This window comes from Bos indicus, chromosome 4, assembly GCF_029378745.1.
Source record: "Bos indicus isolate NIAB-ARS_2022 breed Sahiwal x Tharparkar chromosome 4, NIAB-ARS_B.indTharparkar_mat_pri_1.0, whole genome shotgun sequence".
Taxonomy (NCBI): Eukaryota; Metazoa; Chordata; class Mammalia; order Artiodactyla; family Bovidae; genus Bos; species Bos indicus.
This window is the reverse complement of record NC_091763.1, coordinates 100,174,476-100,189,031: the sequence shown is the minus strand read 5'-3', so window position 1 is coordinate 100,189,031 and position 14,556 is coordinate 100,174,476. Positions and strand designations below refer to the sequence as shown.

Genomic DNA, 14,556 nt, shown 5'->3' with positions numbered 1-14,556 from the left:
GAGGAGAAGGGGACGACAGAGGATGAGATGGCTGGATGGCATCACCGACTCAATGGACATTTTGAGTTTGAATAAGCTCCGGGAGTTGGTGATGGACAGGGAGGCCTGGCGTGCTGCAGTCCATGGAGTCGCAAAGAGTCCGACGCGACTGAGCAACTGAACTGAAGCTTTTTTTTTTAAAGTATATTCTCTGTGCCCAGCAGAGCCTGACATGTAGTAGGAGCCCAAGGATGCTCGATAGTGGAGGAAGGAAAGGAAAGATCAAGGAAGGGAAGGAAGGAGGGAAGGAGGGAAAAGAAAAGGGAAGGAATTCAATTTCTATTGAACACTTAGAAAGTGAGCAGGGTGCGCTCCGACATTATAAGTTGTTTCTTTAAGTTTTTCCCATTCATGCTGCGCAGTTCCTCCACTAGCGCTATGGCCCTTCTTGACCTCCAGACCCAGTCGTCTGGTCTCCTAGACACGCCCACTACTCCCCGACTCGCGTTCGCCCGGCGGCTCAGTCACTGCGTCTGCGCACGCGGAGCGCTCCGCCGCGCGCCTTCGGGGCGGGGTCCCGAGCAGGGCGTTCCGCCGCGGGGAAGAGGAAGAGGAAGTTGGGGGACGGTCCTAGCCGGGAGTGAACCGGAAGTGCAAGCGCTGCTGCTTCTCCTCGGCCAGGCGGAACCTGCTCTGCTGGGCCCGGTGGCCGCAAAAAAAAAAAAACAACACTTTTCTTTCTCCCGCCCTAACGGTCGCCGCGGCCAACTGCCTCGCCCGCCTGGCCGCCTACCCCGCCTTCTCTTCTGTGCGGCTACCGCGCGGCCCTGTGTCCCTCTCGCCCGGCGGTATCCGCTTGCCGCTGCCACCGCCGCCTCGTCTTGCTGTCCGGCCAGCTGGCCCGCCCCGCTGCAGTGATGTGCGACAAGGAATTCATGTGGGCCCTGAAAAACGGAGACCTAGATGAGGTGAAAGACTATGTGGCCAAGGTACGTGGAGGAATGAGTGGAGTCGGCGAGAGCACGGAGGTGGGATGGAGAGGAGGCTGAGGAAGCGGGGGCGACCTCCTGGGTGGAGGTGGCACGGAGAGAGTGGGAGGCTGGGAGCGTCTAAAGCCGAAAACTGGGTCCACAGAAAACGGTCGCGTTCTGGGTCAGATAGCTGCCGTGGTGACACAGGGTCTTGCCTTCCTGGCTTCTCGGGGGAGGGGAGAGTGGGTGACCAGCTCTTCTAGAGTCGCTTATGAGCACTGAGGACTTGAGTTTGGCCCTGTTCGACGCCAGCATTACTTCCAGTCTTTCTTTGGATGAGGTAATTCTCCATCTTGGACCTGCCCACTACTGAACGAAGTAACAAGTGATTAGAATCAGAGTAACGTTTTCTATTTAACTTTGGGCATGTTATGAATTTTTAAAGTATTCCTTGACCGTGGAAAAAAAAAAGAGTACCGAAAATAGCAGTAGTTAAAATTCTGAAACTTGGTGTCACTTCACTGTGAACTCTTAACTTTGGGTGTGGCCTCTTTCCTCTCCCCCGCTGCAAAGAATAACTTAATTTGCTTCCAGTGGTCAAGTTGTCAGTTAGCATCTGGGAGTGTTTAAGATACTTGAGTTTTCAAACCAGCGGGTTAACTTCAGTGATTCCATCTTTCTCCTAGATTCCATCAGAAGTGCTTACATGTGTAATAAAAAGTAATGTAGTTTAGTCACAGTACATTTAGGGGGAAAATCATGATGAAGAAAGCTAATCTCAAACCTAAACCCAAGTGTGAATCCACGTTGTGATGGAGTGGTAAACTTAAAATTCCAATGGCCTGCCTTTGGACCCTGAAATGACGCCTTGTATAATTATGAGAGAACTTATATGTGATTGTAATATGGTGATGATCTAAAAAATCTTCCAAAACAAAATAGGACTTTATTACATAAATATGGAGCACATGTTGTTTCTAAAATGTATAACTTTGTGACATGATCATGGAGGGCATCTTGCTCAACGTCTAAAAGCTTGAGAATCTGATCCAGCTTCTAGTTCTTCAAAGGCTGTGACCACTGGTATATGATGCTGTGTTTCTGTTTCACAGTGGAGTGTTAGAAGCAAGTAAGCAAAAGCAGAGTTTCTTAAAACTTACAGGATTGTGCAGGGCAAGCTACTGTTAGTTTTTACTCTATTTAATACCATTGCAATCTAGACATTCCGCATGCAGATTATCTTCTTAGTCCTTTGAGATGTATTTTTAGGATACTGTTAACTGCCTTCAGCTAGTGGGAGTCTGAAACCAGTCTTTTTTGGATCTTTCAATGTAAGGTTAAAGGAAAGAAGTTACTGGGAACTTTTCATGGTATGATTCCAGTGGTGAGACACTGCATGCAGTACTCTGGAAGTGAGTGGGCTTTTGTTTTTCTGCTAATGGTGGCACCTAGTTTATTTTATGTTCTTGAGATTTGAAAAGTTAAGGACTGAGCTTGCAGCTACAAAAATAACATGCTTTACATAGTGTCTTCCTGTTACATTATCCTTGTGCATCTTGTGAAGTAAATCTTTCTATTGGTCCCATTTTACAGATAAGATTACTGAGATACAGGGTGCATATGGGGGGGGGGGGAAATCTAGTTACAGAGATAACAAAAGGAAGGCAGAACTAAACTGCTGACTCCCAGACTTAGACTCCTTCACTGCTCCACAGTCTCACAATCTAAACTGTAATTGTGAAAGTTTATGATACCAAGATCTCTAGCAGGACATTTCCAAGGTCCACGTCCAGGCAGATTATGCACAGTTTTCAGTCTCACAAAAACATTTGTGTAAAAATAAGTGCTAGTAACAATGGATTGATTTGTTTTTGGTTTTTAAATTAGGTCATTCTATTCTGTTTAATTTTGATTTTTCCCTAATACTACCATACTGCCTACACTCATTAACAAAAAAGATGTGCATAAGAGGGAAATAGACATCAAAAGAAAGTATTAAGAACTGATTTATGCAAAAAAAGTAATTCTTTGAACAGATCATGGAGCTTTTTCTTTTCTTAGTTTTTATCGAGTAAAAACTAAGAGACTGTTGAGTCTCTTAAAATACCTTTTGCTTTGTTAATGAAAAATGATAAAAAACAAAACAGCCAAAAACTAGCCCTCCATTTTTCACTGACTGAGCTCTCCTATTGTGCCTTTTTATATTTCAAGTCCTCCTAACATGGTTTCTTCTGCCCAGCCTCCATCTTCCCTGCTTATTCATAGATTCACCTTTTTCATCTGGTGGGCAGTCATTATTATTTTCTAAGTTTTTGTTGTGTACAAAGAAAGTACATAAAGAAACATGTCTTGTTATGTAGTTTTCCTTCTAAGGGGTGAGAATCTTTAAAATAGTCTCCTGAGTACACCTGTGAAGATCTCTCACATTGTTAACATATAAGAATGGACCTGTAGGTGAAGCAGTTTAGTATTTTTCCTTAAAATTAATGTTTTAAAAAGCAATAATTGTACTTTTCTACTGACTTCTGTACAGAAGTCTGGAGTATGGATAGGCATAAATTGTTGGCTTGGGGGGAATTCTTGAATTCTGAAAAATAAATTCAAAGTTCCAAAACCATTGAAAATTGTATGTTCCTAAATGAAAAAAGCAACATATAAAGAAAAACAGATTATTCCATGTTACATGCTTATCTGATTCATCATTAAAACAGTATCTGAAGCAGTTTGGTTTCTTGACTATAAGAAACTAAATATAAAGACTATATTAATTCTTCCATTTTTATTGGGCACCATTCAGGCCCCCAACACTTTGCTAATCTTGGCATGATAGTGATGCTCAGAAAACTTAAACATTAATGTTCAGCTGACCTCTGGAAAAAGCATTCATACTGATAAGGTAGCATGTAGATTAAAAGTAACATCTCACATATGACAATTTGTTCAATTGGAAAACAAGCGAAAGACACAAAGTAGGATATTCATCAGCAATGGTGGTAGTAGTCACCGTCTTCAGTCTGTGTGATTCATCTGAATGCCTTATTTTTGCCTTCCATTTCTGCCTTTATGTTAATTTCTCCCATTGGAGTTAATTCGGCTTTCATTTGAGCTCCAGACATAGTAAATAACTGCATTCAGATAAATCCTGAATGTTTCTATTTTTCTTGTCCACCTTCTAATGACTTCATGACCCACCCATTTGCCCAAACTAGAAATTGGGGAATTTCCCCAACTTTTTGAGTGGTATCAAGACTACCTTATTTCTTAGTTCCTTTCTCTTAACATCACTACTTTAAATTAATTGCTGCTTAACCACCTGGACTGTATTTTCCTTGACTGTAGTTTCTCTCTCGTCCCTGGTCAGCTGGAACATCTCAGCTGGAGGAATCTCTGTGTAATAGGAATCTGAGCGTCTTTTTCAGCCAACCTCCTTCATTACCCTTATACTTTTGTGATTCCCCATTATTTATTTTTAAAAGGGCCAACTCCTCCTTGGTTTGGCATCCCAGATCATGAAGATCTGGCCTATGCTGGCCTTTTTAAACTCTCTTCTCTACATGTGCTCTGTTCCAGACCTCACCAAGCTCTTTCTTACTTGTGTATTTTCTTCACCTGTGATCTTTCATCCTTCTTGACCAAGTCAGTTCACCGCAGTCCCTAAGTCCTACCTGGTGAGCTGTTTATCCTCTTAGCTTAACTATCACCTCCTCCAGAAAGGCATTTTGACTTCACATGGGGTGCTGCTGCTTCTACTGTTTCACTTACCAAATTGCTATGATTTTGTTTGTGTGTCTGTCTTTAATTAAAGGCTGTGAGCCTCTGGAGGATAGATACATATATCCTTTTTCATCTTTGTATCTCCAGTATGGTGCCAAGGAATCTCACACATTAAAAGCATATGTTCCAAATAAATCCTTTATATTCTTAAGTTCACTGTAGTTTTAACATCCTGCATTAGTTATGTAATAATAATTATCATTGACAGGATGACTTATTTTGGCAGGTACTGGAAAGTACTCTGTAAGAGTTTTACCTCAATTTTTATTTGCCTTTTACCAAAGCATTTCAGTATAGGTAATTGCATTCCCATTTAAAGATGAGGAAATTGAAGCTAAAGAGAAGTTAAGTAATTTAACAAGATCACAAAATAAGTAGCATACCTGGGATTTAAACACAGAGCTGTCTCTACAGCCCATATATTTTTCACCGGATCGGTCTGCCATGAAATGGTTATCTGGCTTCTTAGCTCACAGTAACTTACTTAGCGTGAGCACCTTAAGAAGATGAGAAACGGGCTTGCAAGAGGCAAGCACTGCTGCTGCTGCTAAGTCGCTTCAGTAGTGTCCGACTCTGTGCGACCCCATAGACGGCAGCCCACCAGGCTCCGCCGTCCCTGGGATTCTCCAGGCAAGAACACTGGAGTGGGAAGAGGCAAGCACAAGTTACTTGATTGTGAATAAGGCGATGGCACCCCACTCCAGTACTCTTGCCTGGAAAATCCCATGGACGGAGGAGCCTGGTAGGCTGCAGTCCATGGGGTCGCTAGAGTCGGACACGACTGAGCGACTTCACTTTCACTTTTCACTTTCATGCATTGGAGGAGGAAATGGCAACCCACTCCAGTGTTCTTGCCTGGAGAATCCCAGGGATGGCGGAGCCTGGTGGGCTGCTGTCTATGGGGTCGCACAGAGTCGGACATGACTGAAACGACTTAGCAGCAGCAGCAAGGATATAGTAAAATGGCTATAGTTTTTTTAAATTTTAACTGTTTACTTTTAAAATTGTTACATTTGGAAATAATTAGCATGGAGACTTCTCTGTAAACTTTAAGTCTTGTCAGGTGCTATCTTTCTCAAAGTGTTCCTAAAGAAACTGATTGATGGCTTGTGGAAATGTGTGTGCATGCACGTGCGCATGTTCAGTTGTGTCCGACTTTGCGACCCCATGGACTGTAGCCCGCCAGGCTCCTCTATCCATGGAATTTTCCAGGCAAGAATACTGGAGTAGGTTGCCATTTCCTGCTCCAGGGGATTTTCCTGACCAGGGATCTAACCTGCGTCTCTTGGATTTCCCGCATTGGCAGGCGGATTCTTTACTGCTGTGTCACCTGTGAAGCCCTCATAGTCATACATAATCTTATCATTTGTATTAATAATTATCCTATAGAAAAGTTAAGTTGTGTCTGTTTGCTTTAAGAAGAAACAAAAGTTAACTGAGGCATTGCGATTTCTATTCAGAATGGTTTAAACAAATGGCACTTTTTTCAAAAAGTATGTTCTTAAAACTTTATTTGAATACTGTGAAGCCACGTAGAAGTGTAACTGCTTTTATTTATCACATCAACCCATGAACATAGTTAATTTGTTAACCTAATATTAGAGATTTTAGAGATGAAGAAACAAAGCCAAAGGTTAAACAACTTGCCCAAAGTCCTAGAGTTCTTGAGTAACAAAGCTGAGATTTTAAGTCAGTCTCTCTGACGTCAGAGCGCTTATTACTTAAGCATAACATTGACTTTAATTTTTCAATACTGGTAGATACCTCAGGGATGCTATATTATTGAGTATAAGTATTAAAAATAATCACAGCAAGATGGTAATTATCCATTGAGACTACTTAGAGGTGAGCTTTGTGTTTAGTTTTGAGACTCCAGCTCTCAGGTGAACGCTTGTGAGTTGTATGGATAAGTAGTTACCTTAGAATCTCCAGCAGGTCTGATATATGTACTCTTGTTTACGTGTGCTTCTGTTTCACTTGCTGTGAAACACTAGACATCAGGTCTCTCTCTAACTTCTCTTTCTCTGTGGTTTTCTTTCCCACTCCAGCCCCTTTCTAGTTACACCTGCCTTTGACATTCTGATAGGTTGAAAAGCAACAATTGTTCATCTTGTGAAAGAAAAGGATCTCTTGAACCTGAGGAAAAGTATCAGCTCTAATCTTAAGAAATTGCATGACTTATTGGGATCACTTTTCACTTTCCTAATAAAATAGGCAATTGAAAAGAGGTCCTGATTCAAACTATCTTGCATATATCAGTTCTACATAATTTCCTCTTTTTTGTTTCTTTTTTACATTACCAGTTTCTTTCTTATAAAAATTTGTCACTGTGTTTAGGCCCTTTCTGCAACAGGGCTTGTGACCCAGTCAGAAAGCCAGTAGGTCAGCTTGTGTAAAAAGGTGCCCTCAGTAGATACAGAATAGTTTAGATACTTTTCTCTGTTTCTTACTTTGAACTTAAAATGAGAAGATCTTTTTTACATTGCAGGAGGAGTGTTTACTCATATGTACATCAGCTATTTGTCATGTTTTGCTTTGAGATTCTAAACATAAAAAACTAGGGCAAACAAGTAAAAGTGTAATAAAGCTGATTTAAATTTTAAAGTAACATACTTATTATTTAAGGGATAAAGCTGTATTGATAGAATCATCAGTTCAGTTGCTCAGTCATGTCTGACTCTTTGCGACCCCATGGACTGCAGCACACCAGGCCTTCCTGTTAATAAAATTCGACAAAGTACCCCTTGCCCATTATCCCTACTAGTGTTTTGTTATTTAAAATACAGATTTTATTAGGTTTTTTTAAGACAGAAAAGTATAAAAAAAGACAAAATTTGGTCTGTAATTCTGCTCTCTAGATAATTACTGTTACCTTTAACAAGTGAAATTAACTCAGGTACAGACTAGAAAGGAGAAGGCAATGGCACCCCATTCCCGTACTTTTGCCTAGAAAATCCCATGGACGGAGGAGCCTGGTAGGCTGCAGTCCATGGGGTCGCTAGGAGTCGGACACGACTGAGCGACTTCCCTTTCACTTTTCACTTTCATGCATTGGAGAAGGAAATGGCAACCCACTCCAGTGTTCTTGCCTGGAGAATCCCAGGGACGGGGGAGCCTGGTGGGCTGCCGTCTATGGGGTCACACACAGTCGGACACGACTGAAGTGACTTGGCAGCAGCACAGACTAGAAAATACAGCACCTGTGGCTCTCTGTGCCAGTACCTCTGAACAGAGTTAGCCATTCTTAATACGGTCACATAAGTAATTCCAGAAAAACATTGGAAAACCCACTTACTCATCCATTTCCCCACTTTAAAAAATTATGTACACTTCTGCACTTTCCTTTTTTTTAATTCCTTAATAATTTATCTTAGGTTCCACATTACATTTATTCATCCCTCCTTTTTAAATGGTGCGTATTATTCCATTTTATGTATATACCATAATTTAACTAATGCTCCATAATAAACATCTTTTTTCTGGCTCACATTATTGTGATTACCTTTATATATGTATAGATATGTTTGTATGTGTATACACACCTTGACAGTTTCTGAGGCCATAGCTCTATGACCCTCCTGATGAGTTTTATCAACTTAGACACAAGTCAGCAGCACAAGACCATCCCTAATGACGTTGCGTTTTTTGCTCTCTGAATAGGTGATTTGCATTTCTTTAATGAGGAAATGAAACATCAGAACTTTTAGCATTTGTATTCATTTCCTCAGATTTCTTGTTTTTACCTTTCATTTTTCTAGTAGGTAATTGGTCTGGTTTTTTAAATTGATTTGTATGAGCCCTTTATAAATTAATTTTTTATCATACATTTTGCAAGTCTTTTTCCCGGTTTGTCTCTTGGCTTTATCTTCTTTTGTTTTCAGTTCAGTTCAGTCGCTCAGTCATGTCCGACTCTTTGCGACCCCATCAATCACAGCACACCAGGCCTCCCTGTCCATCACCAACTCCCAGAGTTCACTCAGACTCATGTCCATCGAGTCAGTGATGCCATCCAGCCATCTCATCCCCTTCTCCTCCTCCCCTCAATCCCTTCTAGCATCAGGGTCTTTTCCAATGAGTCAACTCTTTGCATGAAGTGGCCAAAGTACTGGAGTTTCAGCTGCAGCATCAGTCCTTCCAGTGAACACCCAGGACTGATGCTGTTGTTTTACAGCAGTCTTTACTTTTTATGTGATTGAATTTGTCACTTTTTCCCCTTTTGTGACTTGGATTTTGTGTACTATTTGAAGAGACTGTTTCTTCTCTATCAGATTATGAGTAAAGTTGGTCTTTTTTTTTTTTTTCCAGAACTTCTGGTTTTCTTTTTTTTTTTTTTCTGTTTTAGGCATTTGATCATTTTGTTAATTATTTTGTGGGAAGGTATGAAATAGTAATATAGTTAGTGTATTTTTTTAGACAGTTTCCACATTTATTGTAATTCCTCTTTGCCTGCTGATCTGAACTATTTTCTTTGTCCTAAAGAAAATTCCAATATGTTTCTTGCTCTTTTTCAATCCATACTAAGCAATTTTAATGGTAGCTTCATAATATGTTTTAGTATGGGATAGAGCCACTTTCTTTCTTATATTCCCTTTAGAATTTCTGCAATAGAGTTTCTTTAAGAATTCTTCCTTTTTTTCTGTCATTTTAAGGAAACTGAGCATTTTGGGAACCAACCTTACCTTTAACCCATATGTCTTCATAAACATTGCATTTTCTTTTTCCTGGAATGCTTGCAGCATGTGATCTGAAGACATGCTGCTTTAGATTTTAATTCTTTATGAAATATCTCAGAGTGGGAAGGTATGATACAGTATGGCAGTATTCTGTATCAAAGTATTTGGAACAGCAGAGTTCTGTTTAGGTAATCAAATCACAGCTGAATTGATAATTAAGAATTACTTTATGGTACTATATCCAGGCCACCTTGTAATGAGAAATGTGAGTGAAAGTAGTTTTTATGCAACTGACTTATTTTTTTAGTCTGCAAAACACTAATACGGGTGTAGAGGACCTGTGGTCAATGAAATCAACGAGAGAAGAAACAAAAATGTAAGCTGACCTGAGAGAATGAAGAGACAGAGTCATATTACCTTCAAGTTCCCCAGACCTGTACAATAACTACTGTATGTAAATATAACCTTGAGCTTCAGGAAAAGTTTAAAAGATTTGATCTACTTTTATCTCTTATTTAAAAGTCAGAGACAAGTGTGGTATATTTTGGAAAGATTTCTGTTTGACCATATAAAATAATGAGTATTTTGATACTTGGGTCTAAATTATTAGCCATCTGAAAAATTTAGATATCAGAAAAAGATAGATAATGTTTTTCCCATTGTATAATAAATGCTGTAATAGCAAAGTCCTTGTCCTGAGGGAATTTGGAATATTGTTATTGGTTTAACATGATTGAGTGTATTGACTTTGGAATTAAATCCTCCAGTTCTGGCTAGCTTATTAACCTGATCACTTTCAATGAGTTAGTTAACTGCTTAGAGTTTGAATTTCCTGAATTGGAGAAAATGGGGATAATGATACCTACTTAATATAATGTAAACTGTATACTATTTTCCCTGGAATATAGTGAGTGCCAATAAATGTTAACCATTGTTATTAATAACAACCCAACATTTGTTTAGAAGTAAAACTACTTAAAGATCATCTAGTCTACCTTCCTCATTTTGTAAATGAGGAAAAATTAGATATGAAAGGATTTGACTCAGATTATACTGCTAATTAGGATTAGGACTTCAGTTCACTTTTTCTGACTTGAACAGGTGCCTTTTCACTGCATTGCACTGTTTTCTAATGAAGTGCTTTATATAGCTATTACCACTGTCGTACTCTTTTTTTGTTCCACTCTATTTGCTTGGTAAATTTCTGCTTATTTTTGAAGTTTTTGTTTTGCATAACATTTCCTGTGTTACTAATCTCTCTTTTAAGCCAGTGTAGTATGCTGATAATATAGAGCTTTCTTGTTGTATTATGTTTTAGTGTAGAGTTGCTTAAACTTAAGACTTACAGGCTTTTGGCTTGACTAACAAGTCATTGGATTTGAGTTTGAAAAACTGTGTGTGGCTTAAGAAACTCTTTCTGTGGAATATATCTCTTAAGTTTTGAATGTTCCAAGAGTTTTGTCTTAATGAATGGTTAAAAAAGCACAGGTGCCAGGTATAGGAGTGTATCACTTGTTATTATTTAAGTATTTGACTAATGCTTTTCAAACTGAGAACACAGAGACTCCTCAAAATATTTCTGCAAGTCTCGATTTAATTTACAGTGTTTGTAGACAGGCATTTGTTTTCTTGGGGGTGGACCTCGAAGCCTTTGAGCCCCTTCCTGTTTTTGAAGAGTTCCGTGCTATATATATGGCTTCCCTAGTGGCTCAGAGGGTAAAGCAGTCTGCCTGCAATGTGGGAGACCTGGGTTCAGTCCCTGAGTCGGGAAGATCTCCTGGAGAAAGAAACGGCAACCCACTCCAGTATTCTTGCCTGGAATCCCATGGACGGAGGAGCCTGGTGTAGACCACAGTCCACGGGGTCACAGAGTCAGACACAACTGAGCGACTTCACTTTCTTTTCTGCTATTTATATATAGTATGAATCTTGGTCAAATGCAAGGCCCAGCTCCCACTGCACAAGCAGAAAAGGACAAATAAATTGCTTTCTTTTGCCCAAAGTTTAGGAAATGGGCCATAACCCAAACATGGCTAATTGGGTGCTTTTATCTGGAGCCGATACTCAGGCACAGGAAAAGATGAAGTGTCTGCAATAAAGCATCCAGTTTCCAAAAGGAGAAGTAATGTCTGTTGTGGCATCTTTTCTCTACCCAGGTGGTTCATGTCACAAATTTTGATTTTGATTTCTTGCCTTTAAGCTTCCTCACTTGATTCCTGCCCATTTACTGAGTGTGGTTCTTCAAATGTCTCAGCAATTCTGAGAGCTGCTTTTAATATCTGTACGTTTCTGTTCATCACTGTAAATTAGTTTCTGTTGCTTGCAGTTAAGAACCCCATATTAATTTTTACCTGCCTGTCTGCCCTGTTGTGCTATATAGTTTTTGAAGTTAGACCTTATCTTTGTATTTCCAGTATTTATCACATTATCTCTTACCCACCTGTAGTTTAGTTAAATTTGAGTTGAAGTATCTCCAACAGTTGACCCTTCCTTCATTTTTTCCAAAGCTTTTTTTTTTTTTACCATATTCCTCTTTAAAACATATGTTCGTAGTATAAATAATATTTCTTCATTTCCTCACTTAAAGCTCAGTTTCAAACTACTCTGTTCACCTTTTCCTTATTACTATAATAGTTGTGAAAAACAATAGTAATGATAGCAGGTATAAAACTAACTTCCACTTATAACCTCTTATGACAATCATTTTAGAATTTCAGTTAAGTATTTTCAAATTCTTAATTTTGTTACAGCATTATTTACAATAGACAAGATACGGAAGCAGCCTAAGCATCCATCAGTAGATGAATGAAGCATGTGCCATGTGTATATATGATGGAATATTACTCAGCCATAAAAAGAGAATGAAATAATATCATTTGCAGCAACATGGATTGACCTAGAGATTATCATATTAAGTGAAGTAAGTCAGAGAAAGACAAATACTGTATAGTTTCACTTATATGTGGAATCTAAAAAGCAAAATAAGTGAACAGAACATAACAAAACAGATGCATAGATAAGAGAACAAATAGGTGGTGGCCAGATGGGAGGAGAGTGGGAGAGTTGAGTGAAATAGGAGATGAAGAGTTATAATCTTCCAGTTACAAAATAAATGTGTCACAGGAATGAAATGTACGGTGTAGTGAATATAGTTAATATGGTAATAACTTTCTATGGTGACAGATGGTAACTATACTTACCATGGAGATCATTTTGAAATGTTTAGAAGTGTGATATCACTATGTTGTGCACCTGGAACTAATGTAGTGTTGTATGTAGGTCATTTACATTTCAGTTAAAAAATAAGATTACATATGTGATGAAAGCTTTTAGTAACAGCATTTGAAAATATTACCAAGAAAAACACTCAAATATGTAAATAAGTCTTAAATGTGTTTCCGTGTTCAGTTCAGTCGCTCAGTCGTATCCGACTGTTTTCGACCCCATGGACTTCAGCACACCAGGCCTCCCTGTCCATCACCAACTCCTGGAGTTTACTCAAACTCATGTCCATTGACTCGGTGACGCCATCCAACCATCTCATCCTCTTTCGTCTCCTTCTCCTCCCACCTTCAGTCTTTCCCAGCATCAGAGTCTTTTCAAATGAGTCAGTTCTTTGCATCAGGTGGCCAAAGCGTTGGAGTTTCAGCTTCAGCATCAGTCCTTCCCGTGACTCTTCAGGACTGATTTCCTTTATGATGCACTGATTGGATCTCCTTGCAGTCCAAGGGACTCTCAAGAGTCTTCTCCAGCACCACAGTTCAAAAGCATCAATTCTTCGGTGCTCAGCTTTCTTTATGATCCAACTCTCACATCCATACATGACTACTGGAAAAACCATACCCTTGACTACACCAACCTTTGTTGGCAAAGTAATATCTCTGGTTTTTAATATGCTGTCTAGGTTGGTCATAACTTCTTCCAAGGAACAAGTGTCTTTTAATTTCATGACTGCAGTCACCATCTGCAGTGGTTTTGGAGCCCCCCAAAATAAAGTCTGACACTGTTTCCACTGTTCCCCATCTATTTCCCATGAAGTGATCGGACCAGATGCCATGATCTTAGTTTTCTGAATGTTGAGTTTTAAGCCAGCTTTTTCACTCTCCTCTTTTATTTTTATCAAGAGGCTCTTTAGTTCCTCTTCACTTTCTGCCATAAGGGTGGTGTCATCTACATATCTGAGGTTATTGATATTTCTCCCGGCAATCTTGATTCCAGCTTGTGCTTCATCTAGCGCAGCGTTTCTCATGATGTACTCTTCATATAAGTTAAATAAGCAGGGTGACATTATACAGCCTTGACATACTCCTTTCCCTATTTGGAACCAATCTGTTGTTCCATGTCCAGTTCTAACTGTTGCATCCTGACCTGCATACAGGTTTCTCAAGAGGCAAGTCAGGTGGTCTGGTATTCCCATCTCTTTCAGAATTTTCCACAGTTTATTGTGATCCACATAGTCAAAGGCTTTGGCATAGTCAATAAAGCAGAAATAGATGTTTTTCTGGAACTCGCTTGCTTTTTCGATGATCTAGTGGATGTTGGCAATTTGATCTCTGGTTCCTCTGCCTTTTCTAAACCCAGCTTGAACATCTGCAAGTTCACGTATTGCTGAAGCCTGGCTTGGAGAACTTGGAGCATTGCTTTACTAGCGTTGTGAGATGAGTGTAATTGTGCAGTAGTTTGAGCATTCTTTGGCATTGCCTTTCTTTGGGATTGGAATGAAAACTGACCTTTTCCAGTCCTGTGGTCACTGCTGAGTTTTCCAAATTTGCTGGCATATTGAGTGCAGCACTTTCACAGCATCATCTTTTAGAATTTAAAATAGCTCCAGTGGAATTCCATCACATCCACTAGCTTTGTTCATAGTGATGCTTTCTAAGGCCCACTTGACTTAACGTTCTAGGATGTCTGTCTCTAGGTGAGTGAGCACACCATCATGATTATCTGGGTCATGAAGATCGTTTTTGTACAGTTCTGTGTATTCTTGCCACCTCTTCTTAATGTCTTCTGCTTCTGTTAGGTCCATACCATTTCTGTCCTTTATCGAGCCCATCTTTACATGAAATGTTTCCTTGGTATCTCTGATTTTCTTGAAGAGATCTCTAGTCTTTCCCAGTCTATTGTTTTCCTCTATTTCCCTGCACTGATTACTGAGGAAG

At 39.6% G+C, this 14,556-nt stretch overlaps 1 protein-coding gene across 1 annotated transcript in view; it reads left to right on the top strand.

Annotated features, from left to right (window-relative positions):
* The first annotated feature begins 613 nt into the window (after positions 1-613).
* The window catches only part of MTPN (myotrophin), a 68,181-nt gene continuing 54,238 nt past the window's right edge, over positions 614-14,556 (top strand). The window contains exon 1 of the mRNA XM_019959148.2: positions 614-968. Coding sequence (XP_019814707.1) covers positions 897-968 — 72 coding nt within the window. The 5' untranslated portion in view covers positions 614-896. The remainder of the gene's footprint in view (positions 969-14,556) is intronic.